The 21,589-nt window shown below is 45.4% G+C and overlaps 1 protein-coding gene across 4 annotated transcripts in view; it reads right to left on the bottom strand.

The window, feature by feature from the left end:
- FUBP3 (far upstream element binding protein 3) overlaps positions 1-21,368 on the bottom strand; it is a 58,653-nt gene extending 37,285 nt beyond the window's left edge. Inside the window, exons 1-2 of one of the 4 annotated variants that reach the window (XM_008005921.3) lie at positions 21,189-21,368; positions 5,091-5,196 (exon numbers count right to left, since the gene is read on the bottom strand). In XM_008005921.3, coding sequence (XP_008004112.1) covers positions 5,091-5,196; positions 21,189-21,272 — 190 coding nt within the window. In that variant the 5' untranslated portion in view covers positions 21,273-21,368. Of the gene's footprint in view, positions 1-5,090; positions 5,197-19,463; positions 19,771-21,188 lie in introns of those variants that run through there. The other 3 variants (XM_008005922.3, XM_008005923.3, XM_073022013.1) reach the window with 3 other exon arrangements.
- Between the last annotated feature and the right edge of the window lie 221 nt (positions 21,369-21,589).

Below are 21,589 nucleotides of genomic sequence, written 5' to 3'. Positions count from 1 at the left end.
CCTCCCACCACGGCCTCCCAAAGTGCTGGGATTATAGGCATAAGCCACCATGCCTGGCCCCTAAAATGCTTACTATCTGGTCCTTTATTTAAAAAAAAGTTTGTTGTCAGGTGCAGTGCAGTCCCAGCTACTCAGGAGGCTGAGGTGGGAGGATCACCTGAGTCTGGGGGGGTAGAGGCTGCAGTGAACCATGACTGCCCCATGACTGCACTCCAGCCTCAGCAAGACCCTGTCTTAAAAAAAAAAAAAAAAAGAAAAGCTTGCCAACCTCTAATTTAGATTACATTTAAATTTGCACTTCTAAATCACTTAGCTAATATTATTCTCTTAAATTTGGAAGTTACTTTTTCCAAAATTTTAAAATGCTAATCGTAGGAAACGGGGGAACTTGAGCATGAAGAGTCCATGGGAAATGAGGCCAGGGTCTATGGCCACATCACGTCGGCTCTGCTAGGAGAGGTGCATGGCGGGACCCAGAAACCGCAGAAGGAAGAATGGGATGTTGTCTGCCCTGAGCAGAGGGTAAACATACTGCTTTAGAAATTAGGAGAAGGATATGACTTAATATTCACTAGTGAGGTGAGTGTGTGAAAAAGGGAAAAGGGAAAAGGGAAAAGGGGAGGGAGGGAGGGAGGGAGGAAGGAAGGAAGGAAGGAAAGGGTAGAGAGAAGACCAAGAGGCTAGGTGGCATGTGGGCTGAGCACTGAAGAAAGTCAAAAGATACAGAAGAGGCTAGGTTTCTAGGAGGAAGCTGGCTGAGCAGGAGTGGGGCAGGTTAAGAGCTGGGTGAGAGGGGAGAGAGAAGAGACAGCCGTCCAGGCTGCTGCACAGGGTGCACGGGAGGAGCCAAGCAGGGAGGGCAGGTGATGACCAGGTTGGAAGATCTGCGCCTCCCTGGCTACCGGAGGAATGAAACTGGTTGGACTGACTGCAGGGAGAGGCTCCAGCTGAAGCATGAGAGACGTACTGGATGGAAAAGGTGCCACAACTGAGACCAGAAGGCAGATTCCTGAACTGGTGGGGTGCCAAGGATGCATATCAAAGACTGCTGGAACATGTGGATGTCAAGACTGACGACAGCGAAGGTTAAAATGGCCTGATCCAAAGCTGGAGGGCGGTGGAGTGACTGGTGACAGCTACCTCCCTGGGAGAGGCATCCAGGCAAGCTTTCAAACTGAGCTCTAAATTCTGCTCTGGGTTCCAAGCAGGCTCATGAACAGCATTCTGACAGCCGGCTCAAAACCGCCACTCCCTGAAACACAACTAACCCAAATCCCTCTTCTGTATCAGGAACAAATCCTTCTCCTTGTTCCACTGCCTAGCACATTAAAAAAAACCTTTATATACACATACACACACACACACACACACACACACACATTTTTTGAGACAGAGTCTTGCTCTGTTGCCCAGGCTGGAGTGCAGTGGCGCGATCTTGGCTCACTGCAACCTCCACACCTCAGGTTTAAGCGATTCTCCTGCCTCAGCCTCCCAAGTAGCTGGGACTATAGGCGCAGGCAACGGCATCTAGCTAATTTTTTGTATTTTTAGTAGAGACGGGGTTTCACCGTGTTAGCCAGGATGGTCTCAATCTCCTGACCTCATGATTCGCCCGCCTCGGCCTCCCAAAGTGCTGGGATTACAGGTGTGAGCCATAGTGCCCAGCCTTAAATATTTATTTTTCGGAGATATGGTTTTGCCATGTTGCCCAGGCTGGCCTCGAATGCCTGGGCTCGAGCTTTCACACTACCTCAGCCTCCTGGGTAGCTGGGATTACAGGTGCGAGCCACCATGTCGGGCTTCTCTAGGAATTCTACGAGGAGATGGCCATTGTTTTTAGATGTGGGAGCCTTTGGGGGGAAATTCTTGAGACTCACACTGAAGATTTTAAGGGGACAGCACTCATTTGATTGTAAAAGTTCTTGCGTATTTACAAAGTGTTTATGACCACAAAACAGAAAATTCACCCCCGGGCCACCGGAACTAAGATAACCATTTAAACTGCTTATCCAAAATAACACGCTGTGATCTTTTTATATTTGACTGGTGTTCGTGATTCCCTAGGCCAAATAGGGGTGACTGCATTATCGGCATTTTTGCCTTAGCAGAAAGCTGTAATGCAAATTAACCTTTTTATCTTTTCGGGGCAATCATACTTTGGTTCCTCTTGGGAGACAGCAAAGTAAAAACTAAGTTGTCTGCCCCTGTGCACATAGCCCATTAAAGGACAGTGTCTCTTTGGCCCAGTGTTTCCAGAAATCGAAATCAATATATTTCACAACTCATTCAGCCTTTCACAACAATTTCACAATTCAGCCTTGTTTTTTTTCACTCACTGCGTGAAGTGTTAAAACCTGCACCTGCAGTGAGCAGGTAGGTATCTGCTGTGTCCTCTGCATAAGGAATACCTAAACATTTGCAAACGAAGCCCTCTAGCATTTTGCAGACCTTTTTCTCCCATTAGTCCACTGCACACACATTTGAAAGAAATTAGCACTAATAAAGACATTATCAGTATTGACAAAGACAACTGGGTCACAGGCAGATGTAGCTGACTTGGCCAAGATCACCCCGTAGGTCCAGAATCTCACTTAAAACCTCGGGTTCATTAGTATGTTGCGTATTTTCACTTCTTTGTTTTGATAACCATATTTTTTTCCATGTCTACCTTTTGGGGAATAAGTCTTTACAAACAGAAAATGACCATGGTTTATCTTTTTCTTCCCTCTAAATATGAACCCCTCCTATAGCAAGAGGGAAAGTTTCTGTGTCGTGCTGAACCTCTTGTCCTCCCTGAACACCTGGTCTTATGTGACCACAGGCTGTATTTGAAGAAAAAGGAATTTCCCTCAGGCTTCTTACATTCTGCATTAGAGCTCGATAAAATGAATCCTGTCTTCTGGTGAGCACTGTTTAAATCACAGGATTACACATATTGTTTTCTTCTCCAAGCTCTTCTCCATGTGTAGAACTTGAGTTCTGCGTTGGTCTCAGCGTCTGGGGACTGCCACAGCCCCATTTTGTCACTTGTCTTCTGGTAGGGGGAAGGTCACTGGGCCACTCTCTTAAGAGAGTAAGAATGTGAACAAGCAGATCCTGTGAAGGGAAGTGATGTTCATGTTTACCTGGCTGCCTTCTAGGCTCACAGTCTTGCTGATGGTGTGATGAAAAGTTTACAAAAGCAGAGGCAGACCAAGCCGCCGGAATTCTGGCACATTTTTCTTAGCAATAAAGATTTCCAAAGGCTGTGTAGCTGTTTGTTTGGTTTGGCTTGGGTTATCTTTGACAGAGGCTGCCAGACCACTTCTTTAGCAATATGAACTTTCTAACTTTCCCTTGAAGCAGGGTTCTTTAACCTTTAGGAGGTTGAAGTTCAGTCCTCTAGAACTTTTTGGAGGTGTTATTTGGGTCTATTTAAAAACGCTTCAACTCAGCCATAAAAAAGAATGAGATCCAGTCATTTGCAACAACATGGGTGGAACTGGAGAGCATTACGTTAAGTGAAATAAGCCAGGCGGAGAAAGACAAAAATTACATGTTCTCACTTATTTATGCAATATAAAAATCAAAACAGTTGAACTCATGGACACAGAGAGTAGAAGGATGGTTACCAGAGGCTGGGAAGGGTAGTAGGGGGCAAAAGGGGCTTGGGGAGGTGGGCGAGGGGGTTAATGGGTACGAATGAGACCTATTATTTGATAGCACAACAGGGTGACTATAGCCAACAATAACTTAATTGTACATTTTAAAATAAAGAGAGTAACTGGATTGTTTGTAACTCAAAAGATAAATGCTTGAGGGGATGGATACCCCCATTTTCCACGATGTGCTTATTTCACATTGCAGGCCTGCATCAAAACATCTCATGTACCCCATAAATATATACACCTATGCAGTCACAAAAATTATAAATAAAATAAAATACTTCAACTCTTAAGTTAACTAAAAAGAACCTTAACATAGGGTTTATTCAGGACATTGAGATTTGTGAACAAGTCTATGAACTGGAGAATTTAAAAATGCACTAGGAGGCGTGGTGGCTCATGCCTGTAGTCCCAACTACTTGGGAGGCCGAGGCGGGAGGATCACTCGAGCCCAGGAGTTCAACAGCGCCAGTGCACTCTAGCCTGAGCAGAGTGTGATCCCATCGCTAAGGGGGGATTAAAAAGAAAACCAGAATTCCTAGAGACCAGAGAAATGATTCATGGCAAATTATATTTTTCTATGTACATAAAAACATGCACTTTTGGGAGAAAAGATTATACAATACATACTGTTCTACACCTTCATTTTTCACATAATACATCATAGAAATATGTACAAACATAAATGACTGGGTACACAGCGACAGAAAAAGAACACAGAGAAGACACCAACTCACTTGACTACATGCAAATTCATGTCAATCTAGTGTATTTCACTATCTCTTCTATAGTAACAGGAGACAAAATATGATAAAGATGCCCAAGCTCTCTACAGAAACACATCTGATAGATAACTCTGCCAGAGTGCTGGGGATGGCCCCTTCTAAGTGTTCTCAAATTCTTTCAGGGATGGAGTAGGGATATAAACCAGCCAACAAAACAACAAACAAATAAATGAATTAAAGAAAAGGGATGCTTCTAGAAAAAGCCTGACATAAATGAGCATGGTGAAAAATCTGGCAGCCAGACTGTAGAAAGGTCACCATTCTTCTCTTTAAGGTCAAGATGTAGACACAGCTTCCCTTGAGGCATGCACCAAATCGTAGCTTTCTTTGGAGAAAGTGGGAACTTCAATTCCCACGCGCACTGAAGAACAGAGGGCTAAATCAAACAAAATTCTCAAATAGGTCAAATTACTTCCAAGCTGATGCTCAGGGGCCAAGTCTTTATCTCAGAGCCCAGTGAAAAGATTTCTGTATTATCAAGGCAAATAGGAACTCAAATGCTGAAGGACTGCTGCGAAAAATCATCCTAAATACTTCCCTTCAACCATTCCTCTAGACAGAGTGACACTTCAGAGAGTCGTTAAGGTAATGGCTGACAAATTCAAACTTAACTGGCAGGTTCACTACCACCTGAAAGGCAAAGATATTTCTGGCAACTTACCTCCATCATCCAAGGGCCGTTTTTGTACTCCATATCCATATACTGAGGGGTCCACTAGAGGTGTGGAATTATTCAAGTGAGGAATTGAATCAATTTTAGCAGCAATCTACAGAGAGAATCAGATTTAAACACTCAGTAACAAACCATGGCTCTATCTGAGGGAGAAAGACAAGTGTCCTCTTTAAAGGGCTGTTATCCCATTTCTCCCCTGACCTAGATTAATGGAAGGCAGCACCACAAGAGCACACTTTTCACTATTAAGTGAGTTTTCTTTTGGTCTTAATAATAATGTATCTTCAGAGTACTTTCAAAAATGTGTCTCTACAAACAAATTAGTATTCTTTTTTTTTTTTGAGACGGAGTTTCACTCTTTGTGGCCTAGGCTGGAGTGCAACGGCGTGATCCTGGCTCACCGCAACCTCTGCCTCCCGGGTTCAAGCGATTCTCCTGCCTCAGCCTCCCAAGTAGGGATTACAGGCATGTGCCACCACGCCCGGCTAATTTTGTATTTTTAGTAAAGACGGAGTTTCTCCATGTTGGTCAGGCTGGTATTGAACCCCCAACCTCAACTGATTCACCCGCCTTGGTCTCTCGAAGTGCTGGGATTACAGGCGTGAGCCACTGCGCCCGGCCGCAAACTAGTAGTTTTAAGTCACCTCTTAATATATAGGCATGTCACATCTTAAGAAAAAAAAAAAAAAAGCAAGCCAACAATTGAGGAACTTTCTTCAGAAAGTTTAGGTTTTCTCACAGGGTTCGCTTATGCAACAAATACCCCAAGAATATTTGAATGGCCTTGTGTGCTCAAATGTGACAAAGGGGTCCCCCTCTGTCATCCAGGCTGGAGTGCAGTGATGTGATTATTGTTCACCACACCCTCAATTTCCCAAGCTCAAGTGATCCTCCCGCCTCAGCCTCCCAAATAGCTGAGACTACAGGTATGCACCACCATGTCCAGCTAAATTTTTTTAAATTTATTTTTATTTTTTTTTTGAGATGAAGATTTGCTCTTGTCACCCAGGCTGGAGTGCAATGGCATGATCTCAGCTCACTGTCACCTCTGCCTCCTGGGTTCAAGCAATTCTCCTGCCTCAGCCTCCCACGTAGCTGGGATTACAAGCGTGTAACACCACGCCCAGCTAATTTTTGTATTTTTAGCAGAGACAGGGTTTCACCACATTGGCCAGGCTGGTCTCAAACTCCTGACCTCAGGTGATCTGTCTGCCTCGGCCTCCCAAAGTGCTAGGATTACATGCATGAGCCACAGCACCCAGACTGGTCTCGAACTCCTGAGCTCAAGCAATCCTTCTGCCTCAGTCTCACAAAGTGCTGGAACTAGCACTTTGGCTAATCCCACGGCTCAAAGGTGTGAGTCATGGTGCCTGGCCTGACAATTCCTTAAGAATACACCCATCCTATAAACTTTAATCTCTATAAACTGATGTGTGATCTATAGAGATGTAACATAAGCTTGTCTTTACTGGAAGTGTCCAAACAATTTCAGAAGGATTCCTGCAGCAGAGAAAGGGAGATGATCTCTAAGAGCTATTTCAACTTTTAATATTTATTGTCAGTGAAAGGACAGAACACAGCTGTTAAAAATTTCCCCCCAGAAACAAATGGTATGCAGAACTTCTTACTTATCTACTTTGTTCTCAACAGGAAATTATATGTGATCTTCATAAGAAAGTAACTCTTTCATTTAACCAAAGGAATATTTACAGCAACTGCTCTTGATGTTAGTCCCTCAGTTAAAGTTAAAAAACAGGCGTCTATCGGGGGCAGCTAGCACAGCTGTCCCCCAGAGCAAGGTCTTCAGTGGTAGCTCTGAGCTAGTCCAAATGTTCCCAGAAGTCTCAGACCTATTGGAACCCACAGAAATTACCTGAAACAAACAAACAACCAAAGACAATCATGATACTGAAAACCAAATGCAGGATTTAAACAGCAGATATCATCCCTTCCATTTATGAGTTGTGTGATGTTGAGGCAAGTCTCCTTCCTCTCTGCATGATGCCCCAGGGTAATACCACATAGTTCATAGTTTTTGAAAAGATAAGAAGATCCCTGAAGGCAGAGGAATACTTGAGCACACCAAAATACTACACTATGGTTGCAAAACAAGGCAATTCACCCAATAAATGTTAAGTACCTACTGTGTGATGGGCTTTTTGAGGCACTGGAGCTTTTGTGGTGAGGGAGAACCACCAGGCCTGGTACTTACGAGTCAGCAGCTGGGGGAAGTTAAAGGTAAACCAGATAATCAATAAACTGATCATTTCGGCAGGTGATAAACATTACCACAATAAGAGAAGATAATGTCACACAGACCATGCTTAGGAAGCTGCTTTAAATGGGGTGAACGGGAAGGCCACTGTGAGGAGTGACATCTGAGTCCTATGTGACAATGAGAAGCTGGCTACATAAAAATCTGAGAAAGTATGTTCTACACAGAGGAACTTGTACAAAGGTCCTGAGGCAGGAGCAAGCTTGGTAGGTATGAGCCTGGAAAAGAAGTCAATCTTGCCAGCGCGGAAGGAACTAGATATGTTCCAAAGGTGGTAGATTCATACTGGACCCTTTCAGGTCATGGTGAGGAGCTTAGACTTTACAGGAAGGCTGATGGGCAGCTAATACAAGTCTTAAGCAGGAGAGTAACATGCTGATTTATGCTTCTAAAAGATCCCCAGCCAAGAGCATGGTGGCTAGCAAAGGTAACTCCAGCACTTTGGGAGGTCAAAGCAGGATGACTGCTTGAGGCCAGGAGTTCTAAACCAGCCTGGGCAACACAGCGAAACCCCATCTCTACAAAAAATAAAAAATTAGCTGTGCGTGGTGGTGCATTCCTGTAGTCCCAGCTACTCAGGAGGCTGAGGCAGGAGGACTGCTTGAGCCGGGGAGTTTAAGGTTACAGTGAGCTATGATGGAGCCACTGCACTCCAGCTGGAAGATGGAGCGAGACCCCATCTCTAGGAAACAACAAAAAAGATCCCCTTGACTGTGAGGAGACAAGATAGGAAGAAGGAAGGAAAAGATAGTCCAAGCCAGACTCAGACTTAGGAGACATTACCGTAGTCTAGGCCAGGGCTTGGCAATCTACGGCTGGTGAACCACTTGCTTTTGTAATTACAGTTTTGTTAGAACACAGCCACACTCATCTCAGAGTGAGAGACTGACTCAAAAACAAAACAAAAAGACAGGACCCCAAACACAAGCTCTATATGAGCTTATACCAGCTCCCTTTAAATGACGCCTCTGGGCTTCCAGATCTTTTACCTTCCTTATTCTATTTTTGAGACGGAGTCTTGCTCTGTCACACAGGCTGGAGTGCGGTGGCGTGGTCTCGACTCACTGCAACCTCCGTCTCCTGGGTTCAAGCAATTCCCCTGCCTCAGCCTCTTGAGTAGCTGGGATTCCAGGCACGTGCCACCATGCCTGGCTCATTTTTATATTTTTAGTAGAGTTTCACCATGTTGGGCAGGCTGGTCTCAAACTCCTGACCTCAGGTGATCCACCCACTTTGGCCTCCCAAAGTGCTGGGATTACAGGCGTAAGTCACCACGCCTGGCCCTTTTCTCTTCCTTCTAAAGTAGCTAAACTGTATTCCTGAGTCCTTGGCCTGCCTTCTAACGTATGTAGTAGTTTCATGTCATTTTTTCCTCCAAAGTTGCCATGATAAAGTGTTACAACAGCTTCCTATTCCTAATTTAGATTAAATCAACAAGTGTTCTTCCAAAATGTGACTAAGCCTTTCAGGTTTCTTCTTAATTCATGCTTACCTCATTATCTACAATTTGGGAAATTTCCACTATGAGAGAAGTAGTACAGAATAACAGTTGACATACAGCTCTGAAGTGAGGAAACTGCATGTGAACCCTGGTTAAACAAATGTTGGGTATAAATTCAACATTACAATGTATAAATCACATTTATACTATGGTGTAGACTACGTTACACTATACTGTAAAGAAGCAATATACTCCTTCATTCTTCCACATACAACCTTGTTCCAAAAAATGATTTTAAATGCCTAATAGAATTAAAATGTAATGAGTGCTACTCTGCTAACACCACTTTAAATATGCTATCTCATTTATTCCTCACCCTGATTCTCTAGCAAGTTCTCGGCTCACTGCAACCTCTGCCTCCCAGGTTCAAGAGATTCTCCTGCCTCAGCCTCCTGAGTAGCTGTGGTTACAGGCATGCACCACCATGTCCGGATAATTTTTGTATCTTTAGTAGAGATGGGGTTTCACCATGTTGGCCAAGCTGGTCTCGAACTCCTGACCTCGAGGTCTGCCTGCCTCAGCCTCCCAAAGTGCTGGGATTACAGGTGTGAGCCACCGTGCCCGGCCTTATTATTTCCATTTTAAGACAATAAAAACTGGGGCTCAGACATGGAGTGACCTGCCCAAAGTCACCCACCTTAAAAGTGGCAGAAACAGACTGCTCTATTTTATTCTTTTCTTAATAAACTTGCTTTCAGTTTACCAGAAAAACAAAAAGGTGGCAGAAACAGTATTCAAACCCAGATCTTCCTGAATCTGGAGTCCAAGTAAATAGTACATCGAAGGTTCAATGATATGGCAAAAACCATAAAGGAGGTACACAAATCATTGAAGTTAGAAAACATTGATTTTCTATTTTCAATTAATTATTCCCAGTGTCCATTTTCAAGACTAAAATTCTCTGACCACCTGGCTGCTTCCTTCCCTCCACCTAATATTTTCTTAAACATATCTCGGTTCCCAAGGACTTAAATAAAGTCTAATGACTTCCAGTGCACAGAGCCCAAGCAATTCTTCACACAATTGATCATTTTAAACAGTAGTTACTTAAGGGAAGTGAGGTATAGTCCTCAGTTCATAACAGTGTAGGCCAGGAAATAAAAGCCAGGATGGTCCACAAAACCAAGGCCACTCTGTTCTTAACTGCAAGCGTGACCTTGAGCGGACTCTGCTACCAATTTTCTACCACACAAGTTATTTTCCCTTTTTAGGGGGAGGCAAATGGGTTATCTCACTACTCGTGCTATTTTAAACACAGTGATAAATGAAAAATAAATCAACGTCACAGACACTTAACCACCAGTAGTTAGAGGAAACTCATGGGAGGAGAGTACTGGACTAGGAATCAGTCAACAGTCCTGATTTTCCAGCCAGTTCTTCCCATTTGTGACCTTCGGGAAGACCTTCACGAGCCTTGCTCCTTGGTGTCTTCACCTGTAAAATGCAGAGGCAGACTAAACCAGTGTTTTCCCAAGAAAAATGCACAAGGTGAGGCTGGGCGCGGTGGCTCACGCCTGTAATCCCAGCACTTTAGGAGGCTGAGGCGGACGGATCACAAGGTCAGGAGATCGAGACCATCCTGGCTAACACGGTGAAACCCCATCTCTACTAAAAATACAAAAAATGAGCTGGGCGTGGTGGCGGGCGCCTGTAGTCCCAGCTACTCGGGAGGCTGAGGCAGGAGAATGGTGTGAACCTGGGAGGCGGAGCTTGCAGTGAGCCAAGATCGCGCCACTGTACTCCAGCCTGGGCGACAGAGCGAGACTCGTCTCAAAAAAAAAAAAGAAAAACGCACAAGGTGATCTTGGGAGGTACATGGATGAATGTTTTTAAACTTCCATTGTTCTTACAATTATCTTCTATGCATGACAAAGTTTTCCACTTATGATATGATACTGACTTAGTTCCCTTTTAAAAAATATTTTAGGGGCACATGTTCTCAGGATCTCCTTGGGGATATGTCGCTGGCAAAAAAAAAAAAAAAAAAAAAATTAAATAGGCCGGGCATGGTGGCTCATATCTATAATCCCAGCACTTTGGAAGGCTGTGGTAGGAGGATCGTTTGAGCCCAAAGTTTGACACCAGCCTGGGCAACACAGTGAGGCTTTATCTCTACAAAAACAAAAACAAATAAACCCTCAAAAACCTAGCTGAGTGTGGTGGCATGAGCCTGTAGCCTTAGCTTCTTGGGAGGCTGAGGCAGGAGGATCCCTTGAGCCCAGGAGTTCAAAGTTACAGTGAGTCACCACACTACAGCCTGTGCAGGAGCCAGACCCTGTCTCTCAAAAAAACAAAACAAACAAAAAATATATATATGCATATATATTCAAAATAAATCTGGCTGGGTGCAGTGGCTCACGCCTGTAATTCCCAGCACTTTGGGATGCCAAGGCTGGTGGATCACTTGAACTCAGGAGTTCAAGACCAGCCTGGCCAACATGGCGAAACCCCGTCCCTACTAAAAATACAAAAATTAGCTGGGTGTAGCGGTGCATGCCAATAATCCCAGCTACTCAGGAGGCTGAGGCAGGAGAATTGCTTGAACCCGGGAGGTGGAGGTTGCAATGAGCCGAGATTGAGCCACTGCACTCCAGCCTGGTGACACAGCAAGACTCTGTCTCAAAATAAATAAATAAATAATCTAAATTTAAGAATATTAAATAGTGTACTGAAGGTTCAATGATATGGCAAAAATCATAAAGGTGGTACACAAATCACTAAAGATAGAAAACATGGCAATTAATTATTCCCAGGACACATTTTCAAGACTAAAATTCTCTGACAGGTTTCATAACCAAAGTAGATCACCTTACAAATCCAAATAAGAAGTTGCAAATAGCCCCACAACTTCATACTTATTAGAACTCTACACCAATCAGAAATAGGCAAAGCCACCTGAATGCCATCCACACATGTGTCCGTGCCACTCAACACAGATCCTGTTGATTCGCAGGGATACAGCAAGCAGAGGTGGAGACTCACACTGGCATCAAGGGCGTTGGAACCCAACTTGCTTCCCCAGACCCTGAGTGGCACAGCCACCCAGAGAGGCCCTGCCTGGGAGAAAGGGAGGTTGGACCGCAAGTCTCTACTCCCCACAGTGGGAAGAAATGGTATGCAGCCAGACAAGTAGCCCCGTGGCTAAGAACAAGTTCCTAAGACAGGCTTGGAGTCATGGGCCCTAGGGGCAGGTCCCAGTGCTGCACCCCACTACCTAATGTTACAAAGAAGACAGTGCAGCAAACACACTGCCTACTAAGTGCCTGACAGTGTCCTCATTTAATTGTCACAGCGACCTTCTGAAGTAGCTACTATTCTCCTTACTGTGGGACTTGGAACCAGTTTGCCTGGAATTGTATTCACAGGGATAACAAGATAACAAATGTAAAGCACTAGAAACAATGCCGGGTGCACAGTAAGGAACCAGAAATGCTTGCTATTTTAACCTCTTATTGAAGAACAATAATGACACAGAAAAATACATGGATCATAAGTTTATAGCTCACTGAAGTTTTGGATACTAAAATACCTATGTAACTAGCACCTAGATCAAGAAACATTACCAGGACCCCAGAAGTCTGCCTCATGCCCCCTTCAGTCACTACCCACCCCACCACCCAGGGTAACTGCCTAATTTCTAATACTATTGTTTTTAAAATTATTACTATCATCAACTATTTCTGCATTACAGATAACTAAGGTTGAAACAAATAACTTGTCTAAAGCCAAACTAGTAAGTGGCAGAACCAGAACTTGAACTCATACTGTCTGAACCTCAAGTCTGTCTCTTAATAATCACATCACAATGCCATTCCCCAGGAGTTTTGTGACCATCAAATGAAAGAACATATATAAGAATCCTTGCCTGGCACCCAGCACAACATGGGCTCGATGAATGAGAACTATTGTTGTCATCAGAGATGGAGCCCCGGCTGATCCTGCCCTACTTACTGGCAATAACCGAAATAAAGAATTCTGGCCGGGAGTGGTGGCTCAAGCCTGTATTCCCAGCACTTTGGGAGGCCGAGAAGGGCGGATCACGAGGTCAGGAGATTGAGACCATCCTGGCTAACACGGTGAAATCCTGTCTCTACTAAAAAAAAAAAAAAAATACAAAAAACTAGGCGGGCGAGGTGGCGGGCGCCTGTAGTCCCAGCTACTCGGGAGGCTGAGGCAGGAGAATGGCGTAAACCCAGGAGGCGGAGCTTGCAGTGAGCTGAGATCCGGCCACTGCACTCCGGCAGTGTGAGCGGCAGAGTGAGACTCCGTCTCACAAAAAAAAAAAAAAAAGGAATTCTATGACAATTGAATAAGATGCAGCTCTCCTTGGGAGGTTTTCCTGACAACCTCATCTCTCCTGTGCTTAGGCAGAATTAAATACTCCCACATTTGTGTTTGCAAATCACCTTATAAACTACATCTAAATAGCATACTCTCACTGAGTGACCTGTTGGTTATACTGTCTCCCCACTACCAGAGCTGTGGACTGGATCTATCTCCATTGTCTTGGTACCCTCAGGACAAAGAGTCCTTAATTAGGAGCCCCAGGGGTTAGTTTTAGAGAATTCACGACTTCCCAAAATTACATCCCAAACTATTTAAATATTTCTGGGGAGAGGTTCAAAGTTTCAAGAGTCTCAGAAAGGTCCATGTTCTGAAAAAGTTAAAGAACAACTTTCCTAATGCATAGCAAAATACTTGGCACACAGAAGGTGCTCCTTAAACACTCGCTAAATTTAAAGTGGATCTGGAGAGGCCCGTCTGTAGGCAGAATGCGAAGACGATCAGGTGAGGCTCTATGCCGAAGTACTGTTCCGGGTGGGTCACTCCCACCAAAGGCCCTAAATGTGACACGCCCATTAGCTTTCCCCTTCCATTTCATTGAATTCCACCAACAATCCCCTCCAATGATCTGTTTAAAGACTGCTAGGCTGGGCACGGTGGCTCACACCTGTAATCCCAGCACTTTGGGAGGCCAAGGCGGGAGGATCACGAGGTCAGAAAATCCAGGCCATCATGGCCAACATGGTGAAATCCCATCTCTACAAAAAATACAAAAATTAGCTAGGCGTGATGGTACGTGCCTATAGTCCTAGCTACTTGGGAAGCTGAGGCAGGAGAATCACTTGAACACGGGAGGTGGAGGTTGCAGTGAGCCGAGACTGCGCCACTGCACTCCAGCTTGGGTGAGAGAAAGATCCTATCTCAGTTTATAACTAAAATGGAGAGAGAGAGAATTGATAGTCCTGGTCCTATCTTACCTGGTGGTTGTAAAGCCTGAATTCCGCACTAAGATAAAACCACTTACAAACTTGTCTTAGTTATCTTTGCACTGGCCCAGCATCCAGCAAGCGGCCTTGGACTCAGCAGATCTTCAATTAATGGTAAGTGATCTGAATCAAACCACTACTTCCAATCACGCTACTCAGTCTTACAAGTGATTTGTAACCATCTGGTATTAGAATAAAAATGTAGGCCAGGCGTGATGGTGCATGCCAGCTATGGAGGCTGAGGTGCGAGGATCCCTTGAGATCCAGGCTGCACTGAGCTGTGATCGTGTCACTGCATTCCAGCCTGGACAACAGAGCAAGACCTTGTCTCAAAAAAACCCAAAACCAACGAACAAAATCTTTACAATAAAACTCCAAATGCAGAACATTTTCAATTGGGATGATTCTAAGATAAAGTATCAGAATAAAGACTACACAGCAAAGAAGGGGAGAGAAAGGAGTATGAATAGATAGCAGATGTAACATGAGAAAGCACAAGAACCAAAATAACATGGTGAAATTTTTCCAGATCCAGTTAGATGGACACTCTCAATATCTAAAGGTTTGAAGAGACTGCTGAAATTATCTAGCTCCACATTTCCTGACGTCTGATGCACAGAATGTGATTTGGTTCCATGGAAAGAGGGCATGAAGTGATCTAACTTCAGGACATTTACAAAACACATCCTACACCCCTGCGGGAGTTAACGCAACAAAACACACCCTACACCCCTGCGGGAGTTAACGCAACAAAACACACCCTACACCCCTGCGGGAGTTAACGCAACAAAACACACCCTACACCCCTGCGGGAGTTAACGCAACAAAACACACCCTACGCCCCTGCGGGAGTTAACGCAACAAAACACACCCTACGCCCCTGCGGGAGTTAACGCAACAAAACACACCCTACGCCCCTGCGGGAGTTAAAGCAACAAAACACACCCTACGCCCCTGCGGGAGTTAAAGCAACAAAACACACCCTACGCCCCTGCGGGAGTTAAAGCAACAAAACACACCATACGCCCCTGCGGGAGTTAACGCAACAAAATACATCCCGCACCCCTGCGGGAGTTAACGCAACAAAACACATCCCGCACCCCTGCGGGAGTTAACGCAACAAAACACACCCTACACCCCTGCGGGAGTTAATGCACACAAGCATGTTAAAGGTTCTGACAAGTCCTAAAGAAGTCAATTCACCTTTATTTAATCCTGCATTCCCCAAACTTAACTGCCCATGATCTCTTTTCCACGGAAGATCTTTAAACAGACTACAGATCAAATGCTGGGAAGGCCAACCCAGCCCAAGGTCATGCATCGGCTTACAGGCGACTCAGACCTCCTAACTCTCCATCCAGAGCTCTTTCCATTAGAAATTTCAAATAAAAACCAGAGACAACTCACTCACAATTTAGAAAAAGGTAAGTAAAAAACTGTCAATCAGGCATCCCAAAGACCAGTATAAAACAACAACAAGATGGCGAGAATGAAGGCAACCCAGAGAATGTGAATGCCTCACATCAAAAACGCGATAGCTACTCAGCTCCTCCCGATTATCGCCGTGAGCTCCTCCCGATTATCGCCGTGCAGGCTGTGGGAGCAGTGTGGCCAGATCTTTTCCAGGGAAACCAGAAATCTCTTTTTTTTCCTCTTTTGAGACAGAGTCTCACTCTGTCGCCCAGGCTGGAGTACAGTGATGCAATCTCCACTCACTGCGACCTGTCTCCCAGGTTCAAGCGATTATCCTGGCTCAGTCTCCCGAGTAGCTGGGATTACAGATGCGCGCCACCACGCCTGACTCATTTTTGTATTTTTAGTGGAAGCAGGGTTTCACCATGTTGGCCAGGTTGGTCTCATCCTAACCTCAAGTGATCTGCCTGCCTCGGCCTCCCAAAGTGCTGGGATTACAGGCATGAGCCACTATGCCTGGCCGAAACTTTTTTTTTTTGAGATGGAGTCTTGCTCTGTCATCCAGGCTGGAGTGCAGTGGCACCATCCCAGCTCACTGCAACCTCTACCTCCCGGGTTCAAGCAATTCTCCTGCCTCAGCCTCCCGACTAGCTGGAACTACAGGCACCTGCCACCACGCCTGGCTAATTTTTTATATTTTTAGAAGAGACGGGGTTTCACTGTGTTAGCCAGGATGGTCTCGATCTCCTGACCTCGTGATCCGCCCGCCTCGGCCTCCCAAAGTGCTGGGATTACAGGCGTGAGCCACTATGCCTAGCCCGAAATCTCATTTTTTAAAAATACAAAATCATTCTAGTTTCTTTTGTTTTTTGAGACACAGTTTTGCTCTTTTCACTCAGGCTTCAGTGCAATGACGCGATCTCGGCTCACTGCAACCTCGCCTAGGCTGCAGTGCAGTGGCACCACCCCGGCTCACTGCTACCTCCACCTCCTGGGTTCAAGCAATTCTCCTGCCTCGGCCTCCTGAGTAGCTGGGATTACAGGCATGTGCCACTACGCCCAGCTAATTTTTTTGTTTTTAGCAGACACGGGGTTTCTCCATGTTGGTCAGGCTGGTCTTGAACTCCCGACCTCAGGTGATCCGCCCGCCATGGCATCCCAAAGTGCTGGGATTACAGGCGTGAGCCACCACGCCCAGCCAAAAATCACTCTAGTTTCTAAGTGTCGGTGCTGTGTGGGTCAAATAAAGCATGCCTGCAGGCCCACTTTAAGTCTTCTATAGCTCACAGGTCACAAGTTCGAGAACTGTGGTCTAAGTAAATTTCTATCTATGAAATAACTGGTACTTCAGAAGAAACCAAAGTTTGATAATACACATGGGCTATCAGATTTTAAAATAAAGACAGTCAGGCATGGGGGTAAGGTGGCTCACACCCATCCCAGCACTTTGAAAGGCTGAGGTGGGAGGATTGCTTGAGGCCAGGAGTTCGAGACCAGCCTGGGCAACATAGTGAGCCCCTGTCTCTATCCCAAAATAATTATATGATAAATTATCATATTATAAATGTTCTCACCTGAAAATGAGAAAAGCCTTAGAGACATACAGTGGAATATACAGTTCACTATCTACTTTCCAATACCCAATATGAAGTTCAGCACTTCCGTTAACATGTGGTGGTGCATACACACTCAGTGACGTCACCAAAACCCTTTAAGGAAGACTCACTCTGCCAGGTACTCTACTGGGTCCCAACAAGGTAAAGCTACAGGAGCAGCCCATGGATTTCCCGCAGACACTAGTTTCCTTCAAGTGTTTATGAAAGCTAAAATGAGTGTACAGGCAGGGGTTAGTCCCTGGAGAAATGATGACCTGAGCTATTCAATCACTGGACATGTACAAGACAGTCTCAGTGGAGTACCACTCAGATCTCGAGTGCTCAGTACACTCAACTGAACCGGGAGTCAAAACCATGTGTTAAATGAGCCTCGTAGGGTGAACCCACTGGCCAATGAATGGAGGCTTTTTCTTTTAATAGTAGATGTACAGTGTTCTCTTAAAAGGAAACTCAGTGCTTGTTCTAAAAAGCCAGAATCTTAAAGCAACTAAAGCTCTAAATCAGCCCAAGGTATACAGCACACACCCCAAATTATCTAGTCCTCAGGCTTAAAGTGTGAAACAGCAGCACTGGGAGAGATTTTCAGGAGGACTGTGGAACTTCTGAGGCCCCACACCAATCAACATTTCCCCAAAAAAGGTGCCAGTGAAGAAGAGATTTGGGCCTAAAAATCTGTCAAAAGGTTACTTTCTACTAATTCTACAATGGCTTGGTCACAGTCACCTGAGTGTAGTGCCACCATGATGCTGAACTTCATGAAGCACCATTTAGACTGCATTCTGCATCAACATTATGTGCTGTAGTTATACAATCCAGAGGCACTGAGTGAGTCTATCTAGATCAAAACAGATCTAATGCTTTTATAAAAGCATTAAAAAGCATTAGTAGTTTCTCAGGAGAACAATTTCTATGTAGGTGATGACTGGCAGACAGCTGGCTGGTCCAGCTTGTGGAAGGCTGCTGTCAACCCATAATGCACTGTGGCATCACACTATCCTAACAAGGGATTGCTTGCGCGTGATGACAGGTGCTGCTAAATTATCAGCGGTAGACTTTCTAGGAACATTCAAAAATATTTTTAGGAAAACTGAATAGCATAAACCAGACTTGGATCTACTCATCCAGAGGTCCCCTTGTAACCTAGACAGACAGGATAAAGACGGCCGTGGAACAGGATAAATTACTCAGGATTTTGTCTTATCCAAACTAGTTGAAGAAACACTACTTCTGCTAACCAGCCAATGACTTGGGAAAAGTAGACAAGATGTTTTTTAATATCCAGCAGTTTTTTAGATCTTCATCCATGGAACTGAATGAGATCACATTTCTTTCTTTCTTTTTTTTTTGAGACAGTGTCTCACTCTGTCACTCAGGCTGGAATGCAGCAGAGCAATCACGGTTCACTGTAGCCTTGTCATGCTCAAGCTATCCTCTTGCCCCAGCTTCCCAAATAGCTGAGACAATAGCTGAGACTGCAGGGGTGGCCACCACATGCAGCTGATTTTTTAAATTTTTAATAGAGACAAGGTCTCACTATGTTGCCCAGGCTGGTATCAAACCCGAGCTCAAGCAGTCCTCCTACTTCAGCCTCCCAAAGTGCTGAGATTACAGGCTTGACCCACTGTGACTTGCCTAGATCACATTTCTACTACCCTATAGAATGGATGTAAATTACCTGCTTGTGCCAAATATTAACTCACTAAACTTCACACTGCTGGGGATAATTTTTACATTTTATTTGACATCTTCAGAGACTTCTCAATCTAAGAATGCCACGCTCAGAGTAAACCAACAACTGATGCACTTTGCTGCAAAGAGTCCAAAGGATATACACGGAGGCTTCAAGATGTCAGAGGGAAAGCCTAGTTGATAAGGTGTTGGACTTCACACACCAGACTTAATAGAAACTGCAGGTTCAAATCCCAGTAGGGTCAACTGAGATTCGATTAAGATCTGCTAGAAAAACTGAGCATGAGACACTTCACTGTCTTTGACAAATTTAAGAGGGCCTTACAGACACTCTGGGGTTTATGAGGAGACATAAAAGGGGAAAAAGCTTTGCATTTAAATAAATATACTGTCTTTTAGTTCTGTTTAATGGTGAGAAAAATCACATCTCTGCAACATGCTGTGTATATAACAAAGAAACAGAAGTATCACCTTCCAGATGCCCAAATGAGATCCTTTGAGTAAGTTTACCATCAGCATACAGTATTACAGATTTCTAACATTCCATTCTTGCCCAATGCAAATCTATATACAATAAACCTAAAATTACCCACCAACCTGTTTTTTTCTTTAGTTTTTAAAGGCCATCAAATCCTTGGAGATAGTATGGACCTCCAGCTGTTAACATTCAGAAGGAACACACTTACAGCCCTGTCTCCATTGGGCTTATTACTGCTCCAGTCAATGGTGCATTTCAGAGCTGAGAACAAATCCAATGAAGTTTTCACTGCTAGTAGTAAACACCACTGCTTCAACAATCCACATTAGGTCAGCATTTAACAGAGGGCTTCCCTCTGGAGCAAGTTGTCCAAGAATATGAGTTCAACCACTGGCTCAAGAGAAGCGGAATGTCTTCTCAATGGTTCAAAATTCACTTTATGTTCAACTACAGGCCTTCTGCAAATTGAGGATCTGAGCCCTTTAAGGCAGTGACTATAATTCTTCCCGGACATAGAAGGCCAACAAGTTGACTGTCACACATCAGCACAGAGCGAAAGCCATTACATATTAGTAGCCAGTGAGAAACAAGGTTCAGGACCCTGTACTGTAGAGGTGAGCACCGTAACACACCAGCAAGCAGAGTGGTGGAAGGGGAGCTGGGTGGTATGTTCATCCATTATAGCCATGGGTGGATCTGAAGTCTAAGTAAGATGGATACTCACTACTGTACTGGTTGGCACCTAGGCAGTAAAGTAACAATTCATCAGATAAAATTTTAGGTGGAACCACAGGTTTGGAAAGTTCTGGGATCCAATATAATGTCTATAGGAGCATCAATATATAACATGAAAAGTCAGTATCAGGGAAACAGGTAGGGTTCCCTCCCCTGGAATACTGGAAAGAGATGTAAAGACCATATCTTCAAGCGCCCGAGTGAAGACCTTCTTCTAATACAATGACTCCTGTGGCTTTCTGTTAGGAATCAAGCAGTAATTAGTTATAGCCCAACTTTTAAAGTATCAGTGCGCTTACAATTACATAAGAAGAGAGGAGAACATAAGACACCTAACAGCGGAAGTTTAAGTGTTAGGGCTAACTTGTAAGTTTGAGATACAATTTAAGAACACGTTCTGTTCTAACGAGTATTTTTGGCAGGTACCATATTCACTCTCTAGGGAAGCCTGGAGCCTTTTAAAACCCAGTTAATTTAACTCTGACAAAATGCACGACATTGTCAGACAGTAAAGTTTCAATGTCGGAATGAGGCCATATCATTCTCCCAAGCAGAGGCAAGATTGCCATGAGAAATTTCTGCCTCTTGGGGACCACCCCCACACATGTAACACCTCCCTCTCTCCCCTCTCCAAAGAGCACCCTCACATATAAGATGCCCTCGAGTTCCTTCTGCTCAACACAAGGTCTAAAGACGATGTTCCCCAAGTTTTAACAAGCTACTGGGCGTGAGACAGCTGCTTTACGTCTACACCCAGATCCTCCCAGTGGGCTTCCCGGACCCCTCCCCTTGCGAGGTTCAGAACCCCGCGCTGGCTACACTGTGGGTCCACGCTGGCCGCTGGGGCACGATGGGGCCAGAAGCTCTAGGCAAACCCTTTCCCAGCGACTTCAAGCACCTGGGAGACCCGCCCGACAGGTCGGGCCTGGGCCTCGCAGTGGCGCCTTATCCCCCTGGCTCCTCCCGGCTGTAGGAACCCCACGGAACGGCCCGGCCTGGCTGAGACGTCGGTTTAGGCTGCCTCCCGCCCCCAGGCCCGAACTCCTCTTCCCCGCCCGCCAGGCCCCGCCTCGGGATCTCGTGTTCCTGCCAGCCGGCTGCGCCCGTACCTGTCGGACCCGGTGCAGGGCGTCCACGAAGCCCTCGGCCTTCATCCCCACAGGAGCGCTCTGCCCCTGCACCAACTCCGCCATTACCGCCCCCGCCGCCGTCGCCCCCGCAGCCGACGCCGCCGCTTGGCTCCCCGGTCCGGCCTCCCGCTCTACTTGGGGACCCGTAGCCGGAAAAGGAAAGTCGCCCTACTTCCGGCGGAAGGGAAGCCGGGACACTCGCAGATCTCAGCTAGAGGAGCCGCGTCTGCGGGGGCGGGGTCGGGGCACGTGACCTTCGACCGATCGGAAGTGGGGGCGGGAGGGCAGCGCCGGGGTGGGTTCAGATCGCCAGGCAGCCGTCGGTCTCCAGGGTCCGGTCGCGACCCTTCCCTTCCCGGGCGAGATGTGGTCCAGGATCG

Source organism: Chlorocebus sabaeus, chromosome 12 (assembly GCF_047675955.1).
Source record: "Chlorocebus sabaeus isolate Y175 chromosome 12, mChlSab1.0.hap1, whole genome shotgun sequence".
NCBI classification, from domain to species: Eukaryota; Metazoa; Chordata; class Mammalia; order Primates; family Cercopithecidae; genus Chlorocebus; species Chlorocebus sabaeus.
The sequence above is the reverse complement of the archived record's forward strand: the minus strand, read 5'-3'. Positions and strand labels throughout refer to the sequence as shown.